The following is a 17,605-nucleotide window of genomic DNA, read 5'->3' on the forward strand; positions in this document are numbered from 1 at the left end:
CACTGCAGCCTCTCCCACCACAACCCCCGCTGCCCTGCTCCTGCACAGCGTCCCCTGAGCCGCCTCTCCCCTCAGGGGCACCTCAGCCCTCCTGTCCCAAACACCAGCGCCATGCCCCTGAGGTAACGGCTTTCCTCACACCAGCACTCTCCTCAGCCTTTCCTCCTAAATAGGAGGGACAGGCACCTTGTCCCTCCTGTCCCATCAGGTTATGGTACAGATGACTACTTCATTTCAATTAATGAGACAATTGGAGACCCATTTTCAGTTATAAATGTGGTGGCATTGCTGTAAGTATCTTACCAGAACCTTGACAGCTTTGCTGTAGCTCCAAATCTTCCTCTTATGTCCTGAACAATTATAAAATCAGCATCTTTCTTGAGGGGCAATTGGATTTATTTTCAGTATGTGTAAGTGTACTTTTCCAAAACATATTTTCAGAAGAGCTAAACCACCTAGCCTAATATTCCCCTGCACCAAAATTGTTTGCTTGAGGCTGTGCTTATGTAGAAAAATTAGGCCTAAATAACTACCATTCAGCAAACAGGTAGCCTTCTGAAAGGCAATTGTAACGCCAGAAGTGAGGTGATAAAACCACATCAGCCCAAAATAGATGGGATTACTTCTCTTTGTACATACAGGTGAGTATGGATAAGGCAGATAATGGCACAAGAAGATTTAAAAACAAACAAAACAAAACAAAAAACATACTTTTATGAACATCTGGAGAGGAGATGAGCTCAAGGAACCTCATTACCACCTTCAAAAGAGATAATAACGCCTGTTAAGCTGTAATTGCTGTATGTTGAAGTGCTTCATTCTCACTCTTCTGGGCTAGTTACACCTCCTTCAGCAGTTTGCTCCAGGCAGCTCTGCGGAACTGCAGTCTCCCATTTACAGAAAGCCACCACCTAAACCTGCCATGAGCGTTCTTTGTGGTGAGCACAGCTCATGAGAAACTTTCATGCCGTGACATCTGCTCTACAATATTTCACTGGATCCTTTGAGCTTCACCTTTCCTCTGAGCTTTGGCTATTTCTTTAACCCCTGTGTTCTGCACACTGGCTGATCCACACAAGTCTGACTGTAGACCATCAGCCTATTAGGAAAGGTGGTTGTTTCCTCATGCTGTTGCTAGCAGAAATCTTGCTGCTTTCTCTCTTGTACACCAGGAGGGATGAGGAGTGTAGCTGTTAGGCACGTGGTGGATGGTAAACATATGCGAATCTAGACCTTCGTTACTTTTGTTGCCTTTTTATGCATAATGAGTGTACACAGAAATTTTCATACTTTTTTTTTTTTTTCATTTAAGAAAATGGATGCCCTTTAAACACTGAAAAAAATAAATCCTGTTTCACTAACAGTTAATTAGTATTCAACGGTGATCAGTGGCAGCAATCATACTTTTGAATTTTTAGGGATGTCACCAGAAAATTTTGTGACTGGTGTATGTATGTGCGCACACATACAGTGCAACAGAGGTCTGAGATAATATTAATGGGATAAAAATAGTTTGTTAATGTAAGCTGGAAAACAGAAAATGTGGCTGTTACCTTGTAAAGGACCTTTTAACTTTCTTGTATGCAGTTTTTTATTCAGACCAACTTGCCACAGCCATCCCTCTACTCTGCAGTCACCTGAATGTGTAAGGATTCTGCAGTGCATTTAGGGCTTAATAGAGGGAAAACAAAAACATCTTAAATGTATCAAGTTTTTACATGCTGTAACTTGATAAGCGTTGCCTTTAACATTATACATCACCTCCTTTATCTACCACCTTCTCCCTTGTGTGTCTGCCATTGCACTGTTAAGAAATAAGAACAAAGGGTTTTTAAAAAGTCCATAAAACTCCTGTGGAGATGAACCCACTATTCCCTGTGTGTGAGCCTCTCTACAGCATGCCTGACTACCTGTATGCCTAACAATGGATCTTTGTAACGCCAAACTGCAGTCTCGGATGGAGGTTGCTAAAATTCAGTATCAGTTGTAAAGTTGGGGCAGCAGAGCTACTAGCATTTTTAGTTACCTATATTTTTTTTTGCAGGGCTACTTCAAGTAGTCTATAATTCAAAGCCTCTGTGTTTTACGGCAATCAACGTCCAAAAGGTAAAGATGCAAATACATGTATACATTTCAGGAAGAGTGCTATTTGTCTTACCAAATTTATTATGGTTGTTGATGAGGGTAACAGGCATGCTATCATCAACAGACCCTACGTACACTGTGCCTTCACTTTGTAGTCGTGGAAACTATGCTTAGGGATTACATACATCTTTGTAAGAAATTTTTATGACCTTTATTGGTCATGTTTTCTCAAGCCTGTTATTTGCATGTCCTCTTCTAAAAAGTCTCTCATTAGTTTTGCATAAGCATTTATTTAATTTTGCTCAGCAATAATAATAATGTTAATATATTACATATATAAATGCATACTAGCATCACTCATAAGAAACTAATAGATCCGCACCTGCCTATACAAGCACTGTTTTCCCATGTTGTACATACAAACTGAGATAAATATCTCTTTCGTTCATTCTCAGATTATTTAACAAATCTACAGTCTGGCCTTTATGTCCTGTACATTAAAAGAGAAGGAATGTGGTATCACAACATTGTGTAGAACTTTAGATTTAGGAAACATGCTCCTTCACTGAAGGAAGTTAATGAATTAAGCACATAAAATTATTAAAATATTTACTTTGTCAAAACCAGATGCAATAGAAAATTGCTTTTTAACTTTGCTGACAACTTTTGAAGTATTGCAATAAAGAATGCTTAATATTTTGCTATTTAATATCTTAGCATTTTCCCATAACAATTTTGCCAGCAGTTCAAAAGTGCTCTGTAAAGAAACATCATATGCCTATGCATAGAGTTGACATTATCTGATTGTCATGGGTTTATATGACAAGGTTTTGGTAGCAGAGAGCTACTGGGGTGGCTTCTGTGAGAAAAATCCAGAAGTTGCCCCATGTTAGATATGGCCAGTTTCAGCCAGCTCCACAAGGGACTTGCTGCTGCCCAGAGTTGAGCCAGTAAGCAATGCTGTTTATGCTTCTGTGAGCACAGATTGAAGAAAAAGAAAAGAAAAAATACTGGACAACAGCAGCTGGGAGACGGAGGAGTGATAAGCAGCCCTGCAGCCCCCAAGGTCAGTGCAGAAGGCAGGAGGTGCTGCAGGCAGGCAGCAGCAGTTCCCCTGCGGGCTGTGCAGGGAGAGGCCCCTGGTGGAGCAGGCTGTCCCCCTGCAGCCCATGGGTCCTACATGGAGCAGATCTCCACGCTGCAGCCCCCCCATGGGTGGAGGAGCCCCCGGTGGAGCAGGTGGATGTGGCCTGGAGGAGGCTGCGGCCCATGGAGAGCCCCCGCAGGAGCAGGCCCTGGGTCGGAGCTGCAGCCCGTGGAGAGGAGCCCACGCAGGCGCAGGGGGTCTGAAGAGAGCTGCCACCTGCGGGGGACCCGTGCTGGAGCAGTTTGCTCCTGGGGGATGGACCCTGTGGGACAGAGACATGTGGGAGCAGTGCATGAAGAGCTGCTGCCTATGGGAAGCCCCCGCAGGCTCAGCTGGGAAAGGACAGCGTCCTGTCCCCATGTGAAGCAGGGGCAGAGAGTGACTGGGAAGGAGAAGCAGAGATAAAGCATCAGGGACTGACCAAAGCCCCAACTCCCCCTCATTCCCCATGTTCTTAGTTTTAGTTTGTTTCTCACTTCTCTAGCTTCTTAATAACAGATAATTTCTAGATTCCCCCTATGCTGAGTCTGTTTTGCCCGTGACAGTAACTGCTGAGTGATGTCCCTGTCCTTATCTCAACCCTTGAGCACTTTTTATCATATTTTCCTCCCTCTTTTCCTTTGAGGGGGGGAAGTGAGAAAGCAGTCACAGCATAGCTCAACTGTCTACCAGAGTAAAACCACCACACTGATATTGGCTTTTTTTTTTTTTTAATAAAAATTCAGTACATTAGCCTTCTCTAGATACAGAAAGTTATAAAACACAGCAGAACAGCTCTTTTCACCCTTATTATTTTCCATTTCTCCATACATATACACTCCCATGCAGCTGTATTACACAAGTAGTGTTTAGTAAACAAAACAGGACAAAACAAAAACCTATAGAGATCAATAAAAGTACTTAGGAAACCAGGGAAAAGCCCACTACTCAATCAGTTGTAATTAACAGCTGTTTTGAGGTAAGCAGCAGTTTACTTGTACCATAGGAACTGACTTTAGAAACAGACACGGTAAAATCAATCTGAAAAAAAAAAAAAAATATATCAAAATGCCTTCCTCTGCTGTAGAAAAAAAATGTTTTTGAACAAACTGGGACAACCTCCATGCCACACAGCAGGCACATACCAGTCAAGTCAGCACATGTGTAGCACCAGCTCAGCCACAGCACATGGCACCTCTTCCCATCCCACAGGCCAAAAATAGAGCATGAAAAAGGGATGGGGAGTCTAGGGAGAAGAGGAAAAACTGGCATATCCATGGGGAGAAGAAAGGCATGGTAATGATGGCATATTGTAGACATTAAAGAAAATATAAGATTGCACGTGACTCAACAAAAGACAGCCTTACTGAAAACTAGACTTCATTTAACAGCTTATAAAATAGTATTAAATTTAGCATGGCTCAGCAGATTGCCTTTACACCATGGAAGAAAGGGAGTGGCATGTACTGGCAAAGAGAGAATGCCCTGTAGAAATTGTCACCAACCATACACCCACCAAAAGGCAGAAAGGCATTCCTGTAAATTCCCTACAACTAGATTTTTGTGCTTAGCAAGCCCAGCAGCTTGACAGAGCAAACTGATGGGAATGCCTCTGCTTACCAAAATTTGGCCAAACCCGTGGGCTGCAGCAGCTCAGTGCACCTGTGTTCATAGCACTAGGTGATAGAAACCTTGAAGAAATGATCAGCACCAGTAACAAGCCTGCATTTTCAACATCTAACACAGTAACTAACACAAACATGATAGCTACCATGTTGTCTGAAAGCAGAAGGTATACTGGTGACCTATAACATAATTACAGTCAACTTCCTTGTTGTAAGCTGGGGACATACATACACAAGCTCTCTAATAGGCTATGTTCCACATTTAATTTTATGAACACAGTATGCAGTTTAGCCTACTTTTCCTGTTTTAGGGAGGGGGAACAAAAACATTGCATTAATAAACAGATTTGTCATTCCATTCCTTATCTTGTATCTCATTATTTCTTTGGCAACAGGAGTTACAGCATTTCCTTTATAAATCAGATGCTGGATGGACCATCTATTTACATGCTAGCTAGTATACATTACATAGGATTATTGACTGCCAAAGCAAACTATTTTATGCCAAGCTTAGGGAGGTAGATAGCCTTTTAAAGTCTGGTCGGACTCCATGACACAAAACAGTAATAAAAACAGAAACTGAGTCTGTGAACGGTGTAAGAGCTCTAGCTCTTTTCCAGCTCTGAGATCAGTTGCCAACACTCTCCACCTACCCCTTATTAAAGGCTTGTTTTATTACAAATCCATACACACCACTTGAAAGAGCAGTCTACAGGTTCCTGAAATTACTATGTTCAGAGCATGTTTATTTTTTAATACAATCAATCCACATTATCATTTCACTCCTGTTGCACATGGGTAGTGGAAAATAAAGCATTAAATTTACTTTAAAGAAAAAGATTCAGGCTATCAAGAAATTAGATACCTGTTATTTGAGCTTCTGAAATATTTTCACCTATTCTAAGATTGCTTGCTTTAAGCATTACACTACTGAATTGAAAAGCATGATAGTTTACCAAATCATCATTTCAACATGGAATAATTAAAAGCCTGTTTCAAAGTTTTATTAGTTTGTCATAAAAAAAAAAAACTTACAGTAAGTTCAAATATGTACAAATAGTCATAAAAACAAAGCCATGTTCAGTTACTTATACATGAGCCAAATATTCATGACATGGCTACAAAAAAAAGTCTTCAAAAAACTCCCACAAGGTTAAAACAACCATTAAAAGTTTATGTTTCAAAAGCCCAGTAGCAGCAATTGACAGCTCATTTCATTACAAAAATCAGGGGGTAGTAGTTAACTTTGACTTGAATAAAATTGTATGTTTAAGATTTAACTCTCAACAAATAGTAAAAGTAGTAGCATGGTTGTCAGTCTAGGCTTTGTTTTAACAATCATTAAGCAAGCACAATTGCCTCCCCATACAAGGAATATTAACTCTTAAGATCCATGCCTCCACTGTTTGTTTTCTTCTTGGTTGAATCTTACTTGGTGTTCAGCTGATTTAGTTATGCGTTCAGTCCTCTATGCATTTCATTCATTTCCTTCACCTGGGGGAGGAGGAAATAGGTTGAGGAACATCAACATTTGTGCTACTTAACAGGAGAACCCAGAAATCAATAACTTTACTCCAGATTTTCATCAGCAAGAGGTAATTGTCAGCTACAAAATTTGGATTCCTCTAGGAATACTCTGTACCTGGGGCTGAAACACTATACACCTTAGCACAATTCCATTGTGAAGTAGCACATCAATAGGAACTGCAAGGCCCTTGCAGTTGAAGCTGAAGACCCCTGAAGATCTCCACATCTCCATAATAAAACAAGACTATCAGTGCTTCCTGTGGATTGCACAGCCCTGGCTATAGAAATGTAAAAACAGTACTTGCCTCCAGCACCTCCCCCCTCCCAAATCCTGGGAAAGACATCAGATTGCCAGTTGCCTTTGAAACTAACATGCAGAGCCAACATGGTGAACTATACAGAGATCTAAACTGGTTACAAAATTTCAATCCCCCCCACCACACTCCAACATATCTGAAGCACCCAAAGCAAGCTATTAAACTCCCGCAGAAACTTTTAAGTTTAGGTTCTAACCAACCTCCCCCAAATTCCCCCATATATCATCAAAAAAAATTACCTCTGCTTTCACGTACTTCCCTTTCTTCCTTCTTGTGAGAACCTGTAGGGAAAGAAAGAGTAAAAGGAAGGACAGATTAATTGTTAAGTTTAAGTCTTGATTTACATTTCACTTTATCTGTTTGGCACTCTGATCTTGAAACTGTCCATTCCCCATCCTTCCAGATTTAACAGGCTCTCTGCCACTCTTGACTACCTTAAACCAGGAGGCAAGACAGGTACTTCCTCCACCTAAATGTGTTTTCCTAATACTTCATTTTCCATGTGACACCCTTCTGTCACAACCCAAATCAGTGACAGTCCATCCATGAATTCCTCTCTACTCCAGAGTCTCAAAGAAAGCCCACAAACAGCTAGTTTACAGAGGCAGACTTTCTATCAGAATCCAACTACCTTGGTGTATTATTCCCCAAATTACACTGATACCCACCCTGCCTGGCAGCTTTGTTAGAACTTACCAGAACAACAATTCCAGCAACTATTGCTATTATCACTATTACAATGACAGCAATGACGCCAGGAGTCAGAGACTTCATGGAAAACTCCGGTGCTATTTCATCAACATAGTAGACCGCTACTGCTTTGTCAAGCTGTACCACTTCATTATCAATGCTGACATTCAGTCTGTTGTTAAGAAAGATGGAATCACCTTTTACCTAAGGACAGATAACAAAAGAGACTTACTAGTTCACCTTGTAATAGGCATTCTTCTATGCATTACAATAGTTTACCTTGCTTTTGCCAGAATATTCTATGACCATCAAACGCAATGCCATACATATTTAGTCTTTGGAAGACTCTACCCATGACACTTACATCTTTTTCAACGTAGTAGGCCACATCAGCTATATCCACTTCTCCAGCAGATTTGTCTGAGGAATTTTGCTTCAGATCAATAAAAATGTAAGGGTTCTCATACTGGGAAAGAAGACAGTATGGAATTAAAGGGGTTAATTTAGACCCAACTACTAAATATGCAGCAAAATACAATCTGACTTGAGGTAACATTCTCAATCAAGTTTATGGTACTTCTAAAGCAAAGTTTTTATAGAACAATTCAAGTTTCACATTTTTGATAGAGCAAAGTGAATTCATACATGAACTAGGAAGACAGACATGCAATTTTTCAATTCAGATAGTTATTTGCTTGTGTTCAATAAGTTAAGCTATTTTGCAAGCCTCCATTAAGATCCGTACTTTATGCAACAAAACTTCAAAGTCACTGAAAGTTTTTAGTGAATTAGTCACAAAATAAAACATGTGCTTCTTACTGTGACATCGGCTATATAGCGCCCATTCAGCATATAACGTCTGGAAATTGTTTCTTTGAAGAATCTACAAGGATATTAAAACCGCAACTGTTAAAAGCAGTAGTATTTTTACACATCACTTTTTAGATAACTAGTACAATTTACACCCCCCACTACCTCCACCCCCAAGTCTGTTTGTGGGGGATTGACCCTAGCTGACACCTATGCAAGCCAGTCTCCAAGCAATAGCTACTTTGGAACCACCCTCTCCAAACCTTATTTATTGCTGAGCATGATGTTATATGATCTGGGATAGCTCGTTGGTCAATTCAGGTCAGCTGTCTTGGATGTTTCCCCTCCCAACCTCCTGCCCATCCCTAACCTACTCACTGAGGCAGCAGAGGGAGAGACAGACAAGACCTTTACACTATAACTAACTGATTCTTATCAGCACTGTTTTGGTGACCAGTCTAACACAGCATTATATTGGCTGATACAAAGAAAATTAACTCCACCCCAGCTAGGCCCAGCATACTCATTAAGAGGTACCAGAGCTCTGTTAATTCCCAACAGTGAAGTTGCACTTACTGCAAAATAAACAATTACTGCACTGGTGAAGATCAAAAGACTTTAAATAGTTTTGAGAGTTCACAAATACAGCAGAAACTTCTGTTCCAGCAATAAGCAAAAAAAACCCCACAGCTACAAGCACATTTTTCTTGCTATATGACCTTTGACAAGAAGAATTTTATTTAAGCCAAGAAATATAGCTAGCCTGACGTTTTTTCTCCTACTTCTTTTATGAAGTCCCTCCTCTATCTCTCCATCAGTTTCATTTTTGAGCAGTTTCACCCGATTATCTCCTTTACTATCTTGACTTGATTAAAAGGTACATTTCCACTTAAAAATGATGGTGATTCGTTTCCATTTAAACCGTTAATTTCCAATAAAATTAAAGCAAGCTTTATGAAGGACCTATAGGTCACTTACAAGTCTTACAAAGAAATTAGTTCACACATTTGACAATGCTTTTAAACACTTGGTTGTTTAGAAGTACAGTAGGTCACTTACTTCTTCAGAGACTCAGTGTTCAGAGGAGTTTCTCTTTCAGCATGTTTCATTTTAACGATGATCCACCTGAAGTAATGAATATTCTTAAAAACACATGCATATAAACAGCGTACACCAAGAATCTAATCCCATGTGGGGGGTGGAGGTGAATGAAGCAGTGAGAGGGGGAAAAATATATATATATCTCCTCCCTTTTCCCCACAAATGTCATTGTTTCCAAAGGAAAAAGGCAGTAAACAAGTACTTATTACTCCACATTCATTCAGTCCCAGTGTATCACTCACACAGATAAATCCTCTGTAAGGCAGAACCTAATACAGGAATGCTTTTAGGTCACAGCACGCCCTGCTAAAAAGACTTACGTTGTTCTGACTAATTGATTGCACTTCAAGTCTGTGTCATGTTTGTCAGTTCTTCTAACACCAGCTGTATTCACACACCAACAGGTGGTTCCATTGCACTGCTTTGCCTTGAAGACACCATTGTTTTCACACTCAGGATCATAAAGACCATCAGTATCTTCAAACGCATCTTTTGGCTTTTCACGACGACCTGATTTTGTGCTTTTTACTTCTGCTTTCATCAACAAGCATTTTGATGTCACTAAAAATAACCAGAAAGTCACATTTTACGATTTCAGACCATGCACACACAAAAACAAAACTCCATAAAACCACATGGTTACTTCAGAAGCAACTGCATTTGAAGCCATTTCAAGGAAGATCAGACACCAAAGACGTAGGTAATAAATAAAGCCAATATGGTTTGGAGTATATCAGCTTCTGAAGCCAAATGCAGAAGTCCAGGCAGTTTCGGTTTCTTCCGCCCAGAGAAAGATTTACAGGCTACCTCAAACCAAGAAGTAAGGCTTTTAGAAAAGGCTCTTTCACCCATAAATTCATAGGAAAAGTCACGATATGTGCTTAGAAGGAAGCAAAAAATTAACGTTTGAGAAATCCTTTTCGTTAGGCAAGGATCAGATAGTGAAAGAGATCAGGGAACTGGAGTCATGCACATAAGTTACGCAGCAGGAATCAGACGCGCTCATTGTTCATCGCCAGTTGACCTAGAAGACCAGGAAGAATCTTTCTTCCCTTCCCTTGCCGTCGTTATTTGCCAGGAGCTCTTTGCGCAGGGTCACATACCCCCCTCTTACACGGTACCTGGCACTTTTATTTAGGATCCCCATAGTAGCGAGAGCTCCTAGGTTAAAACCCACAGAGGACAAGCGGGCTGTACTCACGAGTATCACAGTTGACGGTGACACCGGAGCCGATGGAGCTGCACTGGCAGACGTCGTTAACCAACCTGCAGTCGGTGACACGCTTGTTTTTCTCGCAAACACAGTCTGGAAGAGACACACAGCCATGAGCGCAGATGCTCCCGAAGGCGAGGCCGGGCGGAGGCTGACCCCGCGGGCGAGGAGGGGAGCCACAGCCGCCCCTCACCCTCAGCCACGCGCCCCGCGGCTCCAGCGTAGGGCGAGAACTTTCCCCTCGAAGCCCCAGGACCGGCTCCGGCCCTTTTTTTTGCTGCCGGGCACCCCAAACCGTGGGGAGAGCCGTCGGGGGAGAGGGACACGACGGACCGGGCACCCTCCCGCCCGCGGGCAGCCCCCGCTGAGGCGGGGGCGCCATTTTGTGGCGCTGCCAGGGGCCGGGCGGAGCGGGGCGCCCACCGCCCCGGTTCGTGGGGGCGGCTCCGCGGGGAACGAGCGGGGTCGCCCTCAGGGGGGTCGAGGGCCCCGTTTGGGGTTAGCGGGGAAGGCGTGGGGCGAGACGAGGGGCGCGGGGCAGGCACTCACCGTTCTGGGCGCAGGCAGCGGCGCAGAGCAGCAGCAGGAGCGCAGCCCCGCGGAGCGGCTCCATGGCTTCGGCCGGCGGTGGGGCGCGGAGAGGCCGGGGAGAAAGCCTCGGAGGAGCGGGTTTGGGGACAGAGAGGGAGAGAGAGCGCTGCGTGCGCGGCGGGGAGCGATGTGAGCCGCCCGACAGGTTCGGCAGGGGATGGCCGCGCCGCGCCCTCCTGGCTCCGGTTACACCTGCGAGGCGCAGAGGGCGGCAGCGGCACCTCCTCCCCGGGCAGCCGGGCGTTGTTAAACCGCCCCCTCCCCCCCGCACCTGGGCGAAACTGGATGGAGCAGGGCGAGCCCGAGCTCAGCGCCCTCCCTTTCCCTGCCCCGGCCCAAATATAGCCCCTTCCGGGGCGGCCGAGGGGAGCGCCCCGAGGTGCGGCCCGGAGGGAGGGAGAGGGGACGAAACCGCGCTGCCCCGGGCCGGCGGGGGGAGGAGGGGGTGGTGGCAGCAGGCAGCCGCCCCCGACGACGAGGAGAAACTGTTAGTCACCGGGAGAAGTCCCGGGAAGGCGTGTGTGTGTGTGTCCGAGTGTGTCCGAGTGTGTCCGGGGTTCCCCGGCCCTGCCTCGCCCTTTTGGTTCCCTCCCTGAGGTGTTTTGTGCCCCCCCCGGCGGTCGCGCTGCCACCCCCTGCTCCCGCAGCCCCCCTCTGTCGGGCCGAGGAGCAGCGGTAGATAGCGATGTTTAATGATTAATTCTGCTCGGTGGTGCCTGCTGAACTCTTTTTCTATGAGCGTTTAACAGAAATCCCGATAATCCCGGAGTTAGTTTAGCAAAAAAAAACAGGCACCTGTCTATGCAGAGCACGCTTTCTCAAGGAATCGTTCTCCTATTTCCACCCCCCCCTAAAACACTACTGTATATGCTTGGTTACTCCCCTTTAGGACTGCTCTGAAGCGAATCGCTCTGGCACGGGACTGTCTGCACTTTCCTCGTTGAGAAATCAAAGTCTTCGGTACCATGTCCCTGAGCAGTGCAGCTTACCAGGAACATGTGAAACTGTAGGTAGTGCAAAAGCCCTGGCAATGTTACAGAAGACGAAAGGTAGGGAAGCTTGCTGCTGGCTTTAGAATTACTCTCCCAAGTGGAAAAGGGATGCCAAAATGTAAAACAAAAAGAAGGTGTGCTACACCTTTTTTCTGAATCTTTTCTGAATGTATTAATTCAGCTTAAAAAAATCTTTCTGAAAGATATACCAGTGTCCTGAAAACTAAGTTATTTTAGGAAAGGAGAAAAACAACGACATCCCGCATTTATGAGAAATCGGTATTTTCAAGGACAGTTGAAACTTCCTCTTACCAGTGTTGATATTCACTGTACAATGCAAACTCGTTGCCACTCCTTTTACATGCAAATCTCAGTTAATGAAACTGTTTAAAACCTTTGCATGTTCTGAAAGTAAGCACAGGTTAGCGGTCTGTGCCATTTTTTCTCTATGTGAGCTGAGTCTGTGTTGCATCTCTGTTTCCATATTTACTGTAGTCCACAACGGCCCGCTGAAATCGATGAGCTCTCTCTGATGGGTCTGAGTTAAATGACTGTTCTCTAAGTCTGCTCCTAGTACAGTCTGAATGAGACTTCTCCATTTTTATTTTATTTTTTTTTGTAATTCTTCTTGCAGTTTTGAGTGGCTTATTAATACTCTTCTGGTACAGTTTTCAATGACTCAAATTAACAGCATCATCTTAGCGAAGTGAAAACTTGGAAAGACTTTTAAAGTCTCTCACATGGACTTTTCACATTGTTGCTGTCAGATGATGGCATTCTGCAGAAAGATGAGCAGGATCAATAGGCTCAGAAATGCCTGTCTTATGGTAAATCTCTTTTTGTGTGTAAATGTATTGTTTTTTTTTCAAGATGAGGAGTTACCCTGTCATGTCAAATTGCCAAGCTGAACTACATCGACTTTAAAAACAGGGAACAGTACACTTAATGATAGGCTTTTGCCTTTTGTTTTGTTTTAATATTGTAACTTTATAGAAACAGGACAGAGTGAACACATGCTAATCCTTGTTCCCCTGGCCCTTGTTTGGGATAGGTAAACCTCTGTGCCTAGTATTAATAAACCAAGCCTTAGTCTGCAGTCTTGAAACCTCATAGTGGCTACTACTGAAAGTAAAGCTGCTTTTTCCACCACCTCCAAATACTGGACAAGTCTTTATTGTCAGTGTACAAAAAACAGTGTCTAAAGGTTGAATTCAACCTGGATATATGTGTGGTCTGAAGAAGCCCATCGCAGTGTGTTTTGGCCTTGTAGTGTGACACATTAAGTGTTTCCTGAACTATCAGCGTTAGAAAGCCAAACCATAGCTAATGGAAAGATAGGTGCACCATGTTGCCATTTGATTTGGCTCCGATTTGCGGGAACTGATGCAAGTCTCATTATCTTTAATTTCTCCAGTTTTCCAAATCGAAATAAATTCTTGTTTATACATGTGGATGTTGCTTATTATTTTGGAAATTGTGAGAGTTGCTCTTCACAATGTCATCCCTCAGCAAAGCAATGGGAGTGAAAAACCATTCTCAATTGCATTAGTTTTACCGTCTTTCCAGGTTATTTTGAGGGAAGCTTCTCTTAACCATATGCCAGTGGAGCAGGCATATGGTTAGAGAGATAAAACAATCCAGGTATTGAAATAGCTTAATTACAGAGACAACTCAGTGTCTGGGGCTTAGAGAGGAGTACCATTTTTGAACCTTTTGTAGTGATATAAAAGGCTTTTTTGGGGTGAACTGCATGACTTTGTTCAGTGGTGTTTCTAAAGTGACTTTTCCCAGTGTAATGCTCTCAAGGTAAGATCTTGCTTACTGGTTACAAACAGCAGTTTTATCAGCTGTTGGACATATCTCCTCTTAGCAAATAGCTGAATGCCAATTAGGCAGTGCAGTGTAGGATAGATGTGGTTTACACTTATGAAAGCATAATTACAGCTCAGACTAATTATAATTTAAATGCTACAAACACATTTTTGGTTCTTATATATGTATAAAATTGTTTTGATCACTAGTCTTTAGGGGATATGTAAGCTCATATTTGAGAAACTTGGGTGATCTGTGTTGTTCAACTTTTGCTCTCCAGTTCATATCTGCTCCAGATCTGTTTGGAGAATAAAGCTAGTTCAGTTCACTTAAGTATTACTTGAAGAACTGTGGATGCCAGTGGGAGACTTTCTGTTGACTCAGTGAACTGTGGATCAGGTCCGAGGAGATAAATTCAGCTCTTTCAGAAGCCAGTAAGAATTAGTGTGATAATGGGATCTGGCCTGTGTCTTTACAACGTAATTTGCAGGTGTTCCCTAGAACTTGGGTGAGTGGTCTTGTGACACTCCACAGGCACAGAAAAGGGATAAAATCTACTTTCAGGGAAAGTTGCAAGAATCTATGAGTCACTCCTGAACTATCAGGAAATGATGCAAGGTGGGGCTGTGACATGTATTGTGGTCGGCAGATCGGAGAGATGAGTAGGGAGAAGATGATCGGTTTCATTGGAGTATTTGGCAATCCAGCTCTAACTGAGATTTTTCGGAGGCTCCAAACATGGTTGGTTTGGGCTGTGCTCTTCTGAAGATGTCCCTAAAAATAGGCCAAGTATTATGCCAAAGTGCAAAACAGTGCTACTAGTGTTTTCCCACAAAATTAATGCTTTTTGAAAATTCATGATGACTTTCAACTGGTTAAGGCCGATGAAGTTAGAAACAAGCAGAAACAGTCTTCTGCTCAAAAATGAAAACAGGCTTATTTATTTATTTATTTTTATGGTAGACATTGTTATATACATTGTCTACGTTACAGGCAATTATATGTTATATATAAACTAAGGAAATTGTTATTAGGATACTTTTAGAATGTGTTCAATCAGGCTTTGTTTTTTTTTGTTTGTTTGTTTGTTTGCAGACTATACTCTCTACATAGGATGAACCATAAGAAGGCCACTTGAAAGGACCATAGAAAGAGGACAATACTGAGAAATAATATATAATATCCTGTCCATGATGTGTTTCTGAAGATTCCAGACCTTCACAAACCAGTGTATGCTGCTGCTCAAAGAACTGTAATAACATCACCATTTTTATTTCCTGCAGGACTGAAAAACACTACATAGCAGGTAAGTACTATTATCTTTTTATGAATAATGAGAACATCGAGAGTAACACAGAGCTTAAATGTTTTGGCCACGTGTAGCAGGTCAAATAAAGACCCAGTAAAAAAATAAATGAGCAACTGTGTCTTTTCTGCAAGACTGTCATAACTGCTTCTGAACACTGTAAAAAGATAGCTTATATTTTGTGTATTTTTGGCCTGTTTATAGATCATGACATTTTTTTCTTTGAGTAGTAACACAGTTTATAAATGTAACTGTTTATTTTGCTGAAATTTTTGTGCACACCGGAGATGAAAATCAGTGCAGAGGCAGTGGCAACAGTCATAAACCTGTCCTCAGCTTTAGATGCCTGCACCTTGGTTCTCCATCAAGCTTGGGCTGAAAGTAAGAGTACCTGAGGCATACAACTGTTGGTTCAGAGGTTTGTAAAAGTAGACAGGGTGTAGCCACTGGAGAGAGATGCTCATGCAATTAATGTGTGTTCTGTTAGTATCTTTGAGGATTATAGAAACCAACCTGTCTGATACATCATGGCATCCTCACCTTTCTGCTAGGGCTTAGTCTTAACCCCAGTGGGTGGGGTCACTAACAGGCTCGTCATCATCCCTCTCTTTACTGCCATGGAAATATGTCTTCATGGCTCTTATACCTACAGCATTTTCACAGCAGCTATTGTCAGTGTTCAAAGCTGCTTAAACTGTGTAGCATTAGAGGTAAAAAAAAAAATGAGTAAGTCTTCATCCAGCCTACTTTGTAGCAGAGAGTCAAGCACAGTAATCTCATACTGTGCCCAGTCCCTTAGTATACTCACTGTTTTCGTATAGTTTGGAAAGGGCTTAGAAGAAAATGTGACATCACAAGCTGTAGTCAGAGGAGCTCCATTTAAACTAAAATTGTTTCAGTTCTGGAATATTTTTTTTCCCCCTTTTAGCCATTAGAGATGGAACTTTGTCAAAAGTTAAATTTATTAAAAACTATTTGAGAGTCCTAAATGGATTTTAACATGTTTTATTGTGTGACAACATCTCAGTGCTGTTCTAAGAACCAAAACAGATGGCTGTATGGACAGATAGCTGTCCAGTTTCTCAGTATGATGGTATTGGAAGGTACGTTAAGTACTTGGAGGTGTCTGCCATTAAGTTTCCTTGTGTCAGACTTGTCTATGTGTACAGGTCACTACAAGGCAAGCTTGGGTGTAGATTGACCATATATCAGCTAATCCACAGTAACAGGCTATGGACAGTGTTGTACATGGCAGTAAAAAAAGACATTTATTCCTTAAAAAAACAAAATGAAACAAAACACAAAGACAGGGCCACAGCATTCACAGAGGTAGTTTCTGTGGAGCAGCTCACATGCTATAAATCCCCACCCAGTCTTACCTCATTGCAGCTTGTATTTGTAGTCATACCCAAGGCAAAGTTGAATAAATACACGGAAGAGCTGAGCAGAAGCAGCTAAGCCCACAAACACCATTTAGCATAACACAATGGGCACCAAAGAGTAGGGTTAAAAGGAGCGAGGTGTTTCATAGCTGACAATCTGTTTTTTTTTTTTTTTTTTTTTTTTTTTTTTTTTTTTCTTACTGAAATACATTGCTTTTGTGTTGTAACTACTTTCCTATTTCATGCGTTTATCTTTATTTTTTTTTCCAGTTAGCTAGCTATTACCAAAGTTCATCTGTTTCAGTTTGCACTTTAATTTACAGCCCTTGTACTAGTCATTTTATTGCTTCAACCTCTGGGTGAGAAAACTTTTACAATTTGCGATTACTGATCTCAGAGAAACAAGAAAGCTTTTTGACCTGCTGTAGAGTAATTATAGAACCCATTGCTTCTAGGGAGGGCCAATCAATGTTTAACAAACTGTGGCAGTTCTAATTTAACCGTTTGAAGCCTGAACCATTGGATTGGGGTGAAAAAAAAAACATCCAGACTCTTCAGCCTACAATTTAATTAATCTGGTTTTAGTCTATAAAGTTTTGCCTTCCTGCTACTGAACTTGAGGCTTTTCCTTTCTCAGCATGGAGTCAAAATATTTGCATATAAAAATATTTTTCCCTTATTTCAGAAATTATAGCTATGTTATTGTTGATTAATCCTTTAATGGGATGAGTCTGTGAATGCCCTGCTGTCAAAATAAGGCTTGACAATAGAGAAATTACAACATCTTAATTACTAATATAATTTCATATTATAGAGGCTATGGTCATGGAAAAAGATTCAATTGTGTTCCACGGTGTAAAACCTGAATAAATAGATACCCTGTGTTTGGAAGAGTTTGTGATCTGAGTTATGCGACCAGTAAACTAACAGGTAAATCTAAACTTTGGAATTGGAAAACAAGGTCAGAAAGATGATATAATTTACAGATTTTGTCCAATTATAGAATTAAAAACTGGCTAGCTAGAGTT

At 42.0% G+C, this 17,605-nt stretch overlaps 2 protein-coding genes across 2 annotated transcripts in view; both read right to left on the reverse strand.

Annotated features, from left to right (window-relative positions):
• MSH2 (mutS homolog 2) overlaps positions 1–754 on the reverse strand; it is a 35,908-nt gene extending 35,154 nt beyond the window's left edge. The window contains exon 1 of the mRNA XM_032183729.1: positions 712–754. Coding sequence (XP_032039620.1) covers positions 712–754 — 43 coding nt within the window. The remainder of the gene's footprint in view (positions 1–711) is intronic.
• A 5,304-nt stretch (positions 755–6,058) lies between these two features.
• EPCAM (epithelial cell adhesion molecule) lies at positions 6,059–11,107 on the reverse strand. The gene is made up of 9 exons (XM_032185638.1): positions 11,044–11,107; positions 10,483–10,587; positions 9,602–9,842; positions 9,240–9,305; positions 8,190–8,253; positions 7,735–7,836; positions 7,377–7,574; positions 6,920–6,961; positions 6,059–6,330 (listed from the first exon to the last, which is right to left on the reverse strand). The coding sequence occupies exons 1-9, from the start codon at positions 11,105–11,107 to the stop codon at positions 6,289–6,291; spliced, it is 924 nt and encodes a 307-aa protein (XP_032041529.1). The 3' UTR covers positions 6,059–6,288.
• Between the last annotated feature and the right edge of the window lie 6,498 nt (positions 11,108–17,605).

The sequence above is a fragment of the Aythya fuligula genome, chromosome 3 (genome assembly GCF_009819795.1).
Source record: "Aythya fuligula isolate bAytFul2 chromosome 3, bAytFul2.pri, whole genome shotgun sequence".
In the NCBI taxonomy this organism is placed as follows: Eukaryota; Metazoa; Chordata; class Aves; order Anseriformes; family Anatidae; genus Aythya; species Aythya fuligula.

Coding starts and splice junctions, on each gene's coding strand:
- EPCAM (XM_032185638.1), bottom strand. CDS start 11,107: ATGGAGCCGCTCCGCGGGGCTGCGCTCCTGCTGCTGCTCTGCGCCGCT. Junction 10,588..11,043: donor CGCTGCCTGCGCCCAGAACG/GTGAGTGCCTGC, acceptor TGTCTCTTCCAG/ACTGTGTTTGCGAGAAAAAC. Junction 9,843..10,482: donor CACCGTCAACTGTGATACTC/GTGAGTACAGCC, acceptor GGTTATTTTTAG/TGACATCAAAATGCTTGTTG.